This window comes from Sebastes fasciatus, chromosome 20 (assembly GCF_043250625.1).
Source record: "Sebastes fasciatus isolate fSebFas1 chromosome 20, fSebFas1.pri, whole genome shotgun sequence".
NCBI classification, from domain to species: Eukaryota; Metazoa; Chordata; class Actinopteri; order Perciformes; family Sebastidae; genus Sebastes; species Sebastes fasciatus.
The window spans coordinates 3,961,573-3,978,612 of record NC_133814.1 but is presented as its reverse complement, the minus strand read 5'-3'; the positions used below and the strand labels follow the sequence as shown (position 1 = coordinate 3,978,612).

General features: G+C 41.1%; 1 protein-coding gene across 1 annotated transcript in view; it reads left to right on the top strand.

The window, feature by feature from the left end:
- slc39a11 (solute carrier family 39, member 11) overlaps positions 1–17,040 on the top strand; it is a 157,473-nt gene that overhangs the window by 131,436 nt on the left and 8,997 nt on the right. Inside the window, exon 7 of the mRNA XM_074621013.1 lies at positions 15,333–15,402. Coding sequence (XP_074477114.1) covers positions 15,333–15,402 — 70 coding nt within the window. The remainder of the gene's footprint in view (positions 1–15,332; positions 15,403–17,040) is intronic.

The following is a 17,040-nucleotide window of genomic DNA, read 5'->3' as shown; positions in this document are numbered from 1 at the left end:
GAAATAGAAGATGTGAAGAACAAACATTCCCACTGAAATCCCAGCTGGTTTTCTTACACGTTAAAACTACAGGAACTTGGGTGATGCTCATTGAGGAAAAACGTCAGTCAAATTCAAAATGTTGGAGACCTATGTGGCTCTTGAGTTCACTGTCAAGATAGTCAAAGAGACCTTGTGTCTTTCGTGTCTAAAAACTCAGTTAGCAGTTCGATTTAACTTGCATTTTTAGCCTATATACCTGTATTTACCGTCTGCCTGAAACGCTCCGATTTAGTGCATTTCAATGGAATTGCGTTGCTAGGCAACAGCTTGGGTCCATGTGTACTTCCTGTCAGCTGATGTCGTTCACATATACTGCAGCAGGAAATAAACTGGGACACATTTAGAATGTTTACGTTTAAAACCATGTAATGGTCTAAATATTGTATATTTGTGACATCACAAATGGACAGAAATTCTAACGGCCTGTTTCAAACGCACAATTTCTGAATACAAGCTGTGTGTATTTCTCCGTATATTGAACGTTTTGATAGTTTAACAGTATTTATATAGCACTTAAACCTGCTTTATAATGTAAAATACATGAAAATCTCACTTTTTACAATAAGGGACCTTTAATGACTGTGGTGATCCTATGACTTTTCCTCTAGCACCACTATCAGGTCAAAGTTTTACTTATCCTGTGAGATATCTCAACATCTACTTAATGAGTTGGAACAAACAAATAGAAATTAATGGTTCCTAGATGATGTCTCCGAATGCTGTTGGCGATCCTTTGTCTTATCCGCTTGCACTGCCATGACGTTGACGTTTATGGTTTGGAGTGAAAACTACTGGATGGATTGCCATGCGCTTCGCTACACACATTCTTGTCCCTTCAGGATGAATTATAACCGGGGGCGGGGGTTTTTTCGTGCAATTAATTCGCACAATATATTTTTTAAAACTGTTGTTTTTGTCATACATTTTTTTCACGTGACAAGCGACATAAATCGCACCGCTAAGAAAGGCATAAAGCCAATCACGTTGTGCAGGATTTTTTGAGTGGCACCTAAATTTATGAAACAACAACACCGAGGCTCCGTAGTCCGAACCAAGAAGGCAAACTTTATTTCTCCTTTCAGCCTCGACAAAGGCAGCGCAGACCCGATCCACTCCTTCCGTTCTTACCTTTCACAATAAAAGCCCTAGATATATAATATTCCCTTTCTTGGTAATAATATTTATGTATTATATTATATTGCTACTGGTCACTTTTGCTGCTAGTTTTCCCAATATTGCCACCACCTCATAATACCTCAATTAGTTTACGCGTCAGGTATCAAGTGGCTTGAAAGAGTTTGTCTTCCTTAGAGGGAGCATGACAGAAAAGTTTAGGAATCACTGGTCATAACAAGCTGAACTGAAAACGCCCCAGAGCAGCCTTGTCATATTTCAATTAATCACAACAATCCCATGAAGACCAATCAATTTACAACTCATTTACAAAGACTCATCAGATGCTGAGGTCCATAGAGAGCCAACATCCTGCATTAAGACTTGTTTGCCTGCACAGGTTGTTTTGTACCGATTCCAGGCTGAAATACTCACTAACTGTCAATAACCCTTTTTCCTTCCTCGCTTGGAATAAGTTGTTTGAATATTTATGGTGAAAAATCCTGGCAAGTAGACAGCTTTCTCCTGGAATACACATTGCATAATTGAACACTACACAGACGTCAGCAAGTCTCCGTTCTGTCGGGTCTAATGAGCTAATTAGACTAATGACGTGTCAATCAAACATCAGAGGCGACGCCCAGGGAAGAGCAGCGTTCAATATTTGGAGTCAGCGGTGAAACAACAGCTCCGAAATAAACATTTGAGTCAGGAAATGGAGATGATTCGATCCATGTAATAAACAACTGGGAAGCAATTAACAATCATTGTTGACATTTCTAGGAGCTGATAGTCAGACAACCAGCACAACACCTAGAAAGTAACAGTTTTGACTTTCATGTATCTTAAAAGTTTATATATCTTCACTTTTTAGAGAGCTTGGGCTGGCAACTGTTGCCAATGTGGGCCTATAAATCTCACTCACTCAGTGTATGTAAAATTGGCAACACAAATAATCTTTACTTGATTTAAGCCGAAACCTATGACGGTGTATTAGTGCTATTCTAGGTAAAAAAAAAATACTTATTACGGAGCAGGGAGAAGGGGTAATATTCCGAAAAAATACTTCTGTGATTAAAGACCTAAATTTATGAGAGAAAATCTTGGATATTCTCTGAGATTAAATTTGCACATCTACGAGAAAAAATCTCAGGTATTCTCTGAGATTAAAGTGGAAAATTTACAAGAAAGAACTCAGATATTATCTGGGATTAAAGTGACAAATTTACGAGAAAAAACTTTGATATTCTCTCAGATTAAAATGGCACATTTACGATAAAAACTTGAATATTCTCTGAGATTAAAGTGACAAATTTACGAGAAAAAAATCAAAAATTTGCAAGATTATAGAGTTGTAAATTTTCGAGCGGTGCTAACAGCGTTAACTGTGCTAACCATGGCAAACCATGTTTGCCTTTGGAGGAAGCGAAGGGTGGGTATTACGCTTCCGCGCCAACGTTATCTTTCATGAATGCGTTATCGGCTATAACCGCCGTATGAGAGCAGCGGCCATGAGCTAGCCAGTGGGGCAAGCTCACATGCACCAACATGCACTAAAAGCCCGGCCCGGCTATGTCAACAAAGCGAGGAGAAGCTCGGATTACAACACACACAGAGGGAGAGAGACTTCATTCTCTGCTCAGGTAGACATTACTCCTCTATATCTTTACATAGTAAATAGTTGTTTGATGCTATATTAATGCTCTGGATATCGTACAGAGCACCTTTAAGGGTTTCCGCAGCACTGTAAATATGCAACAAATCTTTTATTGCCGCAGTCTCAATTTGTCTCTCTGATCAGGCAACTAAAGTCAGATATGATTTCATGAGACCCCCCAGCATTTGCGAGGAAATTATTGTATCTTTTACTCTGCTATATTCATCTCATGGTTTGATTAAATGTGGAAATGTATAATGCATCATGAGCAGATCATTGAGATATGGACAATTATCGATTTCACACATCACTGTGTGGCCCTCGTAATTAATGACAAAATGCATTTTCACTACTTTGAATGATTTTCCGCCTTCTTCTCGACTGGTTTCCATTCGTTCTATCAGTAACAGCAACATCATTTTCTTAGTGTGGAGCGATTGTTTGCTCCAGGAAACAAATTAGCGATACATGTCGTGTGTAGGAGGAGAATAAATGGTGGTGCTAAATATAGATTTTAATGTGAAAGGCCAGTTCATTAATGAGTAGAACCGTTTACTGGTCACAGCATATACTTGAGTTCTCGTAATTGTAACATGCGCATGCAAAAATGCGCTCCTATACAAACACACAGACATCCACGCTCATGCAGATATAATCAGACACACATTGTCACGCGCGCATATGCTCAGAACCACACATTTGTAGGTGGAGATATACCCACAGAGATCTCCTGTGAGGCTGTTAATGAAAATAACCTCCCACAGTCTCAACTCCCAATAAGAAAAAAAAACAAATTGAGCACATACAGTAACACATTAAAGGGATAGTTCAGGTGTTTTGAAGTGGGGTTGTATGAGTTACTTATCCATATTAGGTATATTACTTACAGTAGATGACGGCCGGCACGCCCCAGCATCAAGAAACAGACATGAACAACGGCACCGAAGCAAAGCAATACAGTGCTGAGGATGGGGAAACCTATTTTAACCACCTAAAAGACAGGCTCACCTAAAAAAAAAAAATGTATGTCCGTTTAAGTGTACGCCATATTTAGAATATTTTCCAATGGCAAACTGAACTGAAAGTGAAACGTTTCTATACTGTTTTTGTCATCTGAGCCTGCTGGCTTTGGAGAGAGCAAAGATAAGTTTCACTTTCAGTTCAGTTCCCCGTCGGAAAGGAGAAGGAAAGGGCTGTCTGACGGCAACATAAAACGGTTAAAATATTCGAAATATTGTGTACACTTAAACGGATATCAATTTTTTTAGGTGGCTAAAATAGGTTTTTCTGCCGTCCCCACCCACAGCACTGTATCGCTTTGCTCCGGCGTTGGTACTCCTGTCTATTTCTCCAAACTGGGGCCGTGCCAACTCTAAGTAATACACTGACTACAGCCCTACTTCAAAACATAATAAATAACTAAAATGTTTCTTAAAAGGAGATTTGTCAAGTATTTGATACTCTTATCAACATGGGAGTGGGCAAATATGCTGCTTTATGCAAATGTATGTATATATTTATTATTGGAAATAAATTAACAAAACAAAACAATGACACATATTGTCCAGAAACCCTCACAGGTACTGCATTTAGCATAAAAAAGATGCTCAGATCATAACATGGCAAACTGCAGCCCAACAGGCAACAACAGCTGTCAGTGTGTCAGTGTGCTGACTTGACTATGACTTGCCCCAAAACTGCATGTGATCATCATAAAGTGGGCATGTCTGTAAAGGGGAGACTCGTGGGTACCCATAGAACCCATTTTCATTCGCATATCTTGAGGTCAGAGGTCAAGGGACCCCGCCAAAATGTTGTGTTAGTTTGGAGCGTTATTTAGCCTCCTTCGTACCAATGCGTTATTACTGCGTTAACTTTGACAGCCCTAGCCAGAACACACTTATTTTTGCTTCACCCGGACTTTAAGGTATCAAAAGTAAGAAGTACTCATTCTGCAGAAGAAAGTCCCTCTGTGACTGACATATTATTATATATTGAACTATTAAATTGTTAACACTGATACATCAGTGCATAAGTAGGTTGTGACAGACCCAAATCATCACTGTTGATGAGGAAGCTGTCACTCTGAGGTTGTAGAGACCTCGTTTTCTGAGAGCGTCTGCTCTCTTTTGCATCCCCGCACATGGCCCGTCAATAAATTATTCCTTTTTTCTTGCTACCTCGCTAACCATCTGAAGTATATGTATGTGCTTGACTCTCTGAATATGCTCCAGTGGGCTCGTGATTTTAGCAATGCTCTCTAAAAATTGTAGATGGCATTTTGCATCAGAAGTGTGTGTTTGTTTGTGTCCATATAAGCACCCAGGTCTAGACTGGTCTTTACTCAGAAATGTATAAAGGATCATGGTTTACCATAACTTCTCTGGTTATCCATTAAGGGAATATGCTATTCGTGCTCCTTTCCAAATGTTGATCATTACTAATAAAAAAGTAATACTTTGACATGTAGTGGGATATGTGTCATTTTGCAGCCCCAAATTGCAGTGAGAGGGATCTGTTTTGCTTCTTTGAAGAGCTTCCTCACCCAGTAATCATGTAATTTAACATCGGCTATAAACTCTGAGGACCTTGCGTCCTTCCTCTTAGAGGCTCCACTCTTTGATAATAACCCCTTTTTGTGATTCAGGCTGATGAAAGAGGTCTATTTTACATGAGAATCTCAGTTTGGCTTTAATACTGATATTGAAAAGTAGTTTTGTTATCAGTGCAATTAGTCAGTGTTTTTTTCCCAGGGCGTGATAAGTGCACTTATTTTTTTGACACCTAGCTGTCCCTGTGGGAATAAAAGCCCTCACCCTGGTGCTGTGTTAATGCATTGTTCTCGTCCTCTTCAACGACACAAACAGCAGCTCCATAGTAAAAGTAACGATCTTCACAGAGGCTCTGCGGAGACAAGACAGAGCCGTGACAGAAGTTTGGTGACGGTCCATCAAACTGAGCAGGAGATTGATGGTGGTCCTTTCTTCCCGCCATTAGGGGTTGATCCCTGTTAGTGTGATGGATGGAGCGAGGTCGTTGACAGCTACTGCCAGCAGTTGGTCTGAGCGGAATAAGAAACAGAAACATTAATATCATGATATTACTGGAAATAGAGTTGAAGAATATTAAGACATATAAGAAACTAAGGATGTTGAAAGAAGACTGCAATTTTTTATATTCTTGTCGAGCTTGATTGAACAGTACTATCGTTTTTTTAGCAAGGTCACTTTCATGGACCTAAGGCTTTTACTCAAGGGGATAAATAGCCGCTCACGGTATCACGCCAAAGTGTGTAATAGACCCACCTATCCACCATAGGATAGCTTTTCAGTGTCACGTTTTGCCTCGCTGAGGCGTGAGTATTACACTTGTGTATGAAGGTGCATTACCAACACAGGGGCAATAAGGTTTAGGCAACAAAACCCCTGAGTTAGGTTTAGGACAAACGTCATCGTTGGCCTCAAAATAAGTATGTAAACTAAGTACAATACATACACGGAAAGAACGTTAGTATGGAAAACACGTCACAAACGTCACTAACATAAAACAAAACACCGGTCTCCTGGTTGAAAGTCCAGTGTTTGTTGGACCCATCTACCTCCCCTCCCCTCCCGCCCACCATAAGCGGTCTCTCTCCCGTTTTATTCTACGTCACTAGCTCTGAGCGTAGCATATTCATGCAGACGCATTTACATTGCAGTCAGCACAGACTACATGGCATACAAATAACACACCAAAAGCCTGCTGGCTATTAGAAAGAATGCAGGTTTAAGGCACTTCCGCATTGGCTTCACTTTTCAGAGCCGGAGGTTGCTGCCTGGGTAAAATTGGTAAAATGGACGATGTTTTGAGTTTGCATTAACGGCAAACAGCATCGGCAGCAAATTGAGTATAAGAGAAAATCAGAAAACAGGGAGGCTTTTACTAAAATGTGATAAAATATACTCATAAAAGAGGGGGGAAATAGGAGTAAAGCCTGTCTTTAATATAAGCCTGTTAAAAATACTGGCCTGAAGTTTAGGGGACACTATTTGCGAATTCACAATATGCAAAGTTATTGAGAGCCAAATGAATATAAAAGAAGATTTTTCATCAGAACTGGAGCAGAATGCAAATATCTTTTGGATTACATCTTTCTAAATATAAGTGTGGAGTTACCACAACTTAGATTTATTAAGATGTTGTAGAGTTTGTTATAGATTTAGTCATGGTTTTCATTAAGTAATTTGTATTTTATGATCCAGATTATTGTACATTTTCAAATGACGGGAGGATGAAAACCAACATAAAGAGTGACGAGAGGAAACTCTGATGTGCTTGAAAGAAACATGTTACCACAAAACAGATGAAAAAAAAGGAGTAAAATTAACCTACCCATACAGTTCCGCAGTAGAAAAAAAGGAAGAGGGAGCTGAGAGAGAGGATGCGCAGTAATGGCAGGCTCAGCGGGAAAAAAGGGAGCGTAGACGTGTGAGGAGACGAGAGAGATTAAAGGAAAGTGCGATGGAAATGAGTGGCTGCTGTGACAATGGGCTGTCAGCAGCTGTATCGTCAGACGCGCTTAAAAGAGCATACAACATTAAGCAGGAATTTGATAGGATTCGCCGCTGCGTGCACGCAGGCACACACATACAACACACACACACACACAACCAGCCCGAGTTTCCTCTAGGGAGTGTAAAAATCACAAAAAGAGACATGCACAGGTGACGATATATGCAGCTCTGATTTCTGCTGACAGAATTGATGACTCACACTCAGCTACATTCTCAAGAATCATCTCAAGCAGTCTTCACTGCTTTCCAGTGACACCAGTATTTCTGTACTGGAGTTTATTTAGACTTGTAATGCATGTGCTTTTTAAAAAACCCTCTGACACAGTAGGGACATTTCATGTCTTAAAGGTCCCGTATTATAAAAAAGTGAGATTTTCATCTTTTTTCATTATAAAGCAGGCTTAAGTCCTATATAAATACTGTGAAAGTATCGAAACACTCAATCCACAGGGAAATACACACAGCCCGTATTCAGAAACTCTGCATTTGAAACAAGCTGTCAGGATTTCTGTCCATTTGTGATGTCACAAATATACAATATTTAGACCCTTTACACAGTTTTAAACGTAAACATTTTAAATGTGTCCCAGTTTATTACTGTTTGCAGTCTTATGAATGTCATCAGCTGACAGGAAGTACACATGGACCCAAGCTGTTGCCTACCGTTGAAATAAACTAAAACGAAGCGTTTAAGACAAAGGGTAAATACAGGCATATTCAGACCGACAGTATGAGGAAAATAAAGGATTTTTTTTAACATTACAGCATGTAAACATGTTCTAATAGAAACACAAAATACAAGTATGAACCTAAAAATGAGCACGGTATGGGACCTTTAAAGCCGTTTCACACCGAGAGCGGATTTTCATCCGAAAACTGATTTTGTGGCTTCTCCTGAATGCTTACTGTACACACCCCTGGGGTACATTCATGCAGGGGGGAAATTTTTGGACAGACGTTTGACCAATGAAATCCTTTGATCACCGCAACTGATCGCCGTCATTCTGCATGACAGTTAGCCATGTGCTTCTGTTTGTTGCACGGAGAGTGTGTATTTTCAGGGCCTTTGAACAATGGGCTTTTGTTTTCTGATAAATGGGCTTTTTTCGGTCCAATGGGACATTTTTCTGACTATTGGTGTTTCGGAATAACAATGGGCCGTCCCCTTCTCAACACCCAATAAAGGACAATATATGGCTTGAGATCGCCCAGCACCTGGTATACGATGAAGTTGTAGCTGATATGCTTGTGCTATTGTTATCTGTTGGTCACCTAATGGGGCTAGCCACAACAGCTAGCGTTAGCATCACATTTGGGGTCTGATTAGTTTATGTATTGTGTAGTTAACGTTAGCCTGTTAGACATTCTCTGTCTGAATAGGTTTTTGCTGCGTGGAGTGGCACTATTCGGGAGGAAACTTGTTGTGAAAATGGAACACGGTCCACAAGTGGTGGACTGTCTTACAAACCAGTATTGGTACAACCGTATCCTACTCCAAATGAATGTAATGTGATGGAAAAGTGTAGAATTCTGGGTAGACTTCCTCCAACCATTCACTCAAAAGGGACAGGGGGAAAAAAACAAAGAAAGGATTCTGGTGTTTTTTGGACATTTACAACACTCTGAAGTCTCATCAATGTCACATAAAAACGTACATTTTGAGTTCTTTGACGTGGAACCAAGGCACTGCCCCGTCACCTCTGCTGTCAGCTCGGTCAGGAGTGCTGCAACTGAAGCCAGGAAAGTGCAGTTTTGTTCAATATTGTAAAAATCCATGAGATATTCCTTCAACTGCCATGCGATGCCGGCAAAGACACTAAAACACAAGTCTCCCGAGTAAAAGCTGACAGATGTTGGGGCGTTTAGTGCTCCCCAACTAGCCCTGGACTCTGTTTTGGAACAAAAACTTCCAGCTCAGTGGACTTGCAAAACAGTCCCAAACCCCCCCAGCTCACATTTCCAGCTGTGTAGCAGTTCTACAGGTGAGCAGCTGTAGTCAGAAAACCTTGATTCCTGATCCAAAAGAGCACATGATAGAACTATTTTTCTTACTGATATATTACATTTTCCAACTATGTGACCAAAAGAAAAAAGAAAACTCATTGTTGTGGTCTTTAAATCAGTTAAGATAAATGTCTAGACTGCCCCTAGCCTTGTACCAGTTGTGCCAAATGGCAAACACAGACACTGTCTCAGCTCATGTTTTATTCAAAATCAGTTGAAGGTTTTTCAGTGCAGATAGAGTTTCTACTGGCCTTGTGGCATTTCAGACAGTTCCAGAGGATTGAGATGAATAGTAAAGGGGACACACAGTGTAACTGAAGGGTGTTTTTGCCCCTAATGGCTCTACAGTATATGTCAGCCTGTAATGGGCCACTGGGACGTTGATTAGAACCGGTGTGCATTGTTATCAGAGGTAATGACGGGCTTTAGATTATGATGAAGTGGCCTCTGGGCTCTTGAATTCTGCAGCTGCAGGGCCATCAGGATAGGTCTCTCTACTCTGTCTTTCATCTCTGTCTTGTTTCTTCTTTAGTTCTCTAATTCTCTCTTAACCGTGTCTTTATCTTGGCAACTTTTTCTTGGTTCAGGGCAGTATAGCTTGATGTAGGCTATTAATATTGCAGGACGAGAGAGATAATACAATGAAAGAATACACAGGAATGGAAAGAAGATGTTGAAAGAGATCAGTCGTTTCTAGCATAAAAGAGAACCGATATCCAATTACTACTATACATACATACTTTGAAGCCTTAAAAGTCCCAATTTTTTGTTTCTTGCTCATGACACTGACTCCATTCCCAAAGGAAAAGAGGAATAAATTAAGCAAAACTTAAAAGTCTGCAGTTACACAAGTGGTTGTGTGAGGTTGTAAAGGTGCTTTCACAAACATGGCGGCAGCCCTGCCCCCCAAGGTAGGCAGCAATGACAGTTACGAGGAGTCGCCTATGTTGACGATTCTTGCCTAATGCCCAGTTCAGACTACACGATATCAGTCCGATCATAGCCCGACACGGCTGTCGTAGGGGATCGGGAACGATAAATGAGTGTCGTGTGCGAAAATCGATTCTCTTATCTCGTGTAGTGTGTCATAGAATACGACAACCGACGCCACGTCTGGGACGCCCCACGACATCCCGAAGAAAAGTCTAGCTTGTCAGAATTTTTTGTCTTCAAACGCCTAGTGTGACATCTCCAACGACGTGTTCCTTTTGTGTTGACCAATCAGGTGCTCTCTCCAGCGCGCAGTCGCAGTCAGGTCACTTGGTAATAAACAAAAATGGAGAAAAGGAGAAGGGATGCCGAGTTTGCTGCTGTCAAGTTGGGACAACGAAACCGACTGAAGTATGGACAGCCCGTACCGTCCTCTCTGTGCCACCCGGGAGAGCGTCCACAACCGTTTTTTCATTCTTTTCTTTTTCTTTCCGCAACACAAGACCGCCAGCATAACACACAATGCTACTGTCGCCATGATTGACAGTTGCTTCAACCGCCTCCCCGATGACGTCTGAACTCGCGCGCGATGGTGGAATAGGACGTGCCGTGATTGGTCGTGGTCATACATGTAGTCTTGCCAGTCACCCGACCAAGACACTGCAAGAGTTTATGGCGCTGTGATTGTTAGATCTGACATGGTGACCATCGTCAAAGACAAAAATATTGTGTAGTCTGATCACGGCATTAGTTGAGTATTGTTAAACTTTTCCAGCTTGGCCGTTATAGCTCGCCGTGTGATGCCAGCAACCGCAGAAACCAAAGGAATACTTTGACATTTTGGGAAGCTTTCACTCTTTTGCTGAAAGTTATATTAGAAGATTGATACCACTAACATGTCTGTACGATAAATATGAAGCTACAGCTAGTAGCTGGTTAGCTTAGCCTAACGCAATGACTGGAAAACGAAGGAAAAAGCTAGCCTGACTCTGTCAAATGTTAACATAATCCGCCTATCACCACCACCATAGTTCACCAATCAACACGTAATATCTCATTAGTTTAAAATGTAGTATAAAAAGTGCAAAAAAACACATATTTTACCGGGGGTTAAGATTATTTCTTGGCCGGGTCCATTGCCTTCCTGGAGTCTTCGCTGGTTTCCCAACAACTTCACTGTGACGACAATACAACAATCCAGTCAAATGGCCTTCACGAGAAGAGTCACACGAACACCCCCCTCTTGTGGCATTCACCACCTTTCACAAGTTTTCTGAAAGCTCAGAGTTCACGAGTTGTGACGTGTCATTTTTCAGTGCATAATAAGTTAATATATTGTAGTTTTAGTCGTATAAAGTTAGTTAGTAATTATATAATATGTCCGAGGAAACTGTTGACATTCACAGTGGCCTTATCTTTTTCCTCGTTATGCCTTTACATTTCCTGCATTACGTTTCCGCTTGCTAGCTTGCTAAACTGTTCTGTTCTAGACGCCGACAGTAACGTTAATATTGCCGTTGCCTAGCAGCTCCGTTCTCACGATTTAACCACTTGAATTCCAAGCATATTGCGTAAGCGACTTCCCATGTCGTAACCACGACCTCACAAAGTCCATTTGAAGGCAGCATTTGTGTTGAGTTAAGCAAACCAGCTGCTGGCAGTAGTTTCATATTTATCAATCTGACATGATTGTATCTGATTACCCTAAATTAGCTACTGTATATGACGCCAGTGTACAAAAACAGCTATTTGAAAGCAATCTGTTTGGAGCAACATCGGCTTCAAAGCTACATTTCCCGGTAGTCCAATGAATTTTTATGGTATTAGTGTTGATTAATTATGCCATATTGCTAACATTTCCCTCTCTTTTAAGCTACAACCGTATCTCACATATGATGTGTTGACATAAGCAGGTGGATAGCAGTAAATGTAGTGTATGGAAAAGATCCTAGTGGATGTGGCCAGTAGCCACTGTGGCAGAGTGGCACCACGCTGGGTTAAGCGCTTGTTCTCTGGAAGCATCTTACTGCTCATTAAAGTGGCAGTAGGCAGTATATTTTTGGCATCATTGGGCAAAGATTCCATAATAACCTTTCAGCATATTGTAATTCAAGTGTTCTGAGAGATAACTAGACTTCTACATCTCTTCATGGCTCTGTTTTCAGGCTTTAGAAAATCTAGCATGTGATGGGAGACTTTGACCAATCACAGGTCATTTCAGAGAGAGAGAGCGTTCCTATTGGCTGTGCTCCGGTCATGTGATGGGAACTTGCCGTTCCTTCACCAGATTTCACAATTTCTGCGTCACAAACTTTCTAATTTTACAGCTAAACCGTGCACTACAAGATGATTCTGAAAACATTTGAGGAGAGAAATAGGCATTAACGTCACATAATATTATTCATATTTGATCAGTGCTGCCTAGTTTGACCGTTTGGTCGGAGTTCGCGAGTGATTGACAGCCGGCTCTCATAGGTGGCAGCTGGACAGCGGACCTCATATCAGCTCTTACTGCTTGTTTTTCATCCGGTCTGTGAAATCTTGCAGATGCCGTGAGGAGCACTGGAGGACACAGAGGCACATGATTTTTTTCAGGTTACCTGTTTCATGTACTACGTTTTATAAAAATAACTTTTTTTAATCATATTTGCTCCAATCTCGCCTACTTCAGCTTTAAGCACAAGAAAACAAAATTGTTTAACATAAGAAATGTGGAGAACCTTCTGTTCTTTTTTCAGGTGATTACCTCTAATTGGGCAAAAAGATTCACATCGTCTAAAGGTGGCTCCAGAGGTGGCCATGTGCAAATTGAAAGGGTTAACAAGTTAGTATGCAATGTCTGCATACCAATAGGATGAAACTACAAAACTTGTCAGAGAAGTGTTAGTTTAATGGAGTATTTTCAGTGTTTGAGGATTTGATCAGTGGGGTCACATGTGATTCCAGAGGCTGGCGATTAATCTGTGAGAACAACTCCTTGGTGTTTGCTCATATGTTAGGAAATTAGCATTGTAATAACCTACTGTAGCTGTCAATGGGATGACAGGACGTGGCTGCTTGTCAGCATATGAAATGCAACATATCGAATGGGTGATAGATCTGACTGCAGGTGTGCACAAACGTTTACACACACATACTTCTTAAACACAAGAAGACCCTCATACAGTATAGATACATCATGCACTGTGACCTTTTCACTTTCTGTTTGAATGGTGTGTACTTTAAGTATGCATGACAGGCATCTCAAATGAGGCAAATGGGGACATCAGAGGAGAGGGATGCGGCATGCACAGATGGAACAGACAGGCACTTTAACAACGGACACAACTGTAGGAATCCCTCTCAGTGCAGCTTTCCTGTTGCAGTTGGATTTTTGATCGATTGATTCTTTATTTGCGTGTCATGCACACAGAGGTTCCAACCCTCATGGGTTTACAAGACACCAAAAAGGGTGTCAAAAATATCATAACGGGGGCATCTGTGGCTCAGAGGTAGAGCGGGTCGCCCACCAATCGGAAGGTCGGAGGTTCGATCCCGGGCTCCTCCAGTCCACATGTTGAAGTGTCCTTGGGCAAGAACCCCAAATTTCTCCCGAGGCCATCAGTGTGTGAATGTGTGGGTGAATCCTGACATGTAGTGCAAAATGCTTTGAGTGGTCGGAAGAAGGGCTCTATATAAATGCAAGTCCATTTACTATTTACCATAACATTTCATTTACTAACAAAATTATAGATTATTATACCACTCTGTCTCAAACAAATATTCTGCTTTCTCTCCCAAGCTTGGCAAATAAAACCTGCTACAAAGTTTTTCATTCGTCATCCAGCCAAAATCAATCGATATAAATGGACTAAAAAGAACATCCCTTATATCCCCGTAGACAAGACAGTAAAACAAAGAGTGAACCTCATTCTCAATTTCACCTAGCTCACATCTGTCCTCCTCTGGAGTGGCATTAAACCTGCCGGTTTCTAGGGCTAATGTTAATGTTCCAGAGCGTAACTGTGCACAGAGGGATCTTTGTCTTTTGTTTGAATTATACTTCACATAAAGTTCCACACTATAATTATTCTTTATGAGACAATAAGTTTGTAACTTTTGTTTACTCCATATATCAACAGACCTTTTTCTCTATGCATGAGAAACATTTTGCTCTTAATATCCTGAATATCACAAAGCAACCTGTTCTGAAAAAAGACTGACATAACTACTGCATTACTCTAAGTAGAACTGCAGTGCTCTATGTAGTTGAACCTTACAGTAAAAAAAGTAAGACTTTCTTTCTCATTTATATCTCCGTTATGGATCAGTAGTTCAGCAAATATGTTTCATTCTACCGTCCACAAGGGCTGCCTCTGCAGATGTGTTTAAAGCATTCTGGCTTCTGTTTGTAGTTCGTTGTAGTGCTGAGCACGTAAACAGTTGGTGTGAAGTGCAAAAGAGGCGGAACGCATTGGCTGAAATGCAATCTCGGAACCCACCGTTTATTAAAAAATTAACTGTTAACCGAGTATCAACTGGCTATTTGTGAAACAATCCGGTCATAGCAGCGCGGGCCATGCCTTCACTATAGCAGGATTCATAATTTAGCACACCAGAACCCCCGATATATTGTCCGTTGCTCCAAGAGTTTAAATCGTCGTCAGACCGATAGCCAGTTGGTTCCAATATTGCATCAGTAGAAACCTGACAAAAGAAGACCAAATAAAAGAATACAATGCATTCCTCTGAGTGGAGATCCCCACAGACTGTTGCTGTTAAGTAGATCGCAGTGTTCTGTCTGAAAGAACAGACCAAAACCTTCATGTACTATATGAAGTAAATCACATGTCATTCCAGGCCTGTAGTAGGTATTTTATTCTGCTCTTGATACCTCTTTCCCCCCGTATCGATTTGTTCACTTATTTTCTTATTGCCAACATTGCCCCTTCCTCTTTCTCAAAATGTTGTTTTTCCTATATAAGAGAGTGCTTCAAAGAAGTCAAAGGACAGATCATAGGGATCAATTGTCTGTGTCTTTTTATCTGCAGAGGGTTTGGCTGTGGGCGTTGGATTCGGAGCCATTGGAAAGACTTCATCTGCTACCTTTGAAAGCGCCAGGTAAGACTGGTATCAAGGCAAAGAAACATACATGCAGTACACATTTCACTATTGAATATGGAAAGAACAGCAGACTTTCTGTACAGCACTTCACCTGGAGATAAAATTGTGAATGATGTGTTTAGAAGCGCTGTGATTGGTTTCCCAAACCTGGAACAGTTGGTAATCATAAGATTACAAATTGTGGTTTCCTCAGCCTTGAGATAGTTAAGTTTAGGTATAAAGGTAATACGTCTGGGATTAGGTAAAGGCTTGGTGTGTTTAAGGTCACTATAAGAATATGGTCAGGTTTACACATGTGCCCATAACTGTGCTGTTGTTGTGTGCTGATGACATCTAGTGGTTACATTATAGTAGTGCAGAAGCAGTGGCAGGAAGATATATAGAACTCTGCTCATACAGAGCTGTCAGCTGTCCGGAGGAGCCATAAGTGAGTGAGCGGGAGTCTGTTACCGACTGACACGCCCCCTTATTGGATATCAGTTACTGATTGGACACTGCTGACGATCGGACTGATTTGATACATGTCAACATCACTGGAGTTTCATACCAGAGTGAAGACAGATAACAGATCAAAAGTTGTATAGTTTAGTTGTCTTCTGATTCACCATCTAGCTAAAATCTGTGTTAATTGAATAACAAATGGACCATGTAGATGGTAAAGTGTTCCAGCAGCAAAAGGACCTACAGTATCTCTCCTTCACACACCGCGGGTGAAGTCGGGTTTGATGTGAGTTACATCATTTCAATTTTCCCTAAAACAACAATATTTTCTAGTGTCAGAAAATCAATAAATACAGGCGCTAATAATGAACAACTAATATAAAGGCATTGTGCCAGTAGAGATGGTTCCTGAGCCTCTAAGCAGGACTCAGTCCACAGTATAAATACAGACCCCGGGTTGTTACTCATGTGCAGGTGTTTGTTAAACAGGCTACAGAGAGAAAACACTGCTGCTCTGCCACTGATAATAACTGTGTCTTTATTAATATTATTAGTACAGTTCAAACACAAACTCCTAAAGTCTCTACTGCTGTTAAAGTCGACTGACAGCTGATCCAGCTGTGGACAGCTGCAGCTGTCTTCAGAAACGGACGTTGTGACGCTTCAGAAGAAAAGACACGTCTCTAAAACCATATTTCCCTGCTTCCTCTCTCCTTTGCATCTCTTCCTCGCCTCCTCCGTTCGCATCTCCCATGGGCGGGACTAAGACGCGAGGAGAGGAGTCGAGTAAAGGGATCGAGCCGGTACAAACTGGGAAATGGGAAAGGCCTTATGTTAACACGTTGATGTTTAGCAGGTTCAATGTTTACCATCTTCCTTTGTGTCGTGTACTGTGTGCCTCTGACATCTAGTGGTTATATGACAGTACTGCAGATAGAGGTGGCAGTTGTTTGGTTGGAGATCCCTGTCTGACCAAAACAGGTGTCACTCTGGCCTTTTCCCATTTTACCACCCACCTATATCAATCAGGTGGAACCAGATTGTCATTTATAATTAAAAAAAGAAAACGGTCATCGTCTCCTATGTGTCTCTATATCTGCCTGTGTCAAAGAGTTAAATATGCTGTTGAGTGCAACACCACCAGACTGATCCCCTCTGAGGTCATTGATCATTGTAAATAATCCAGGATAAAAC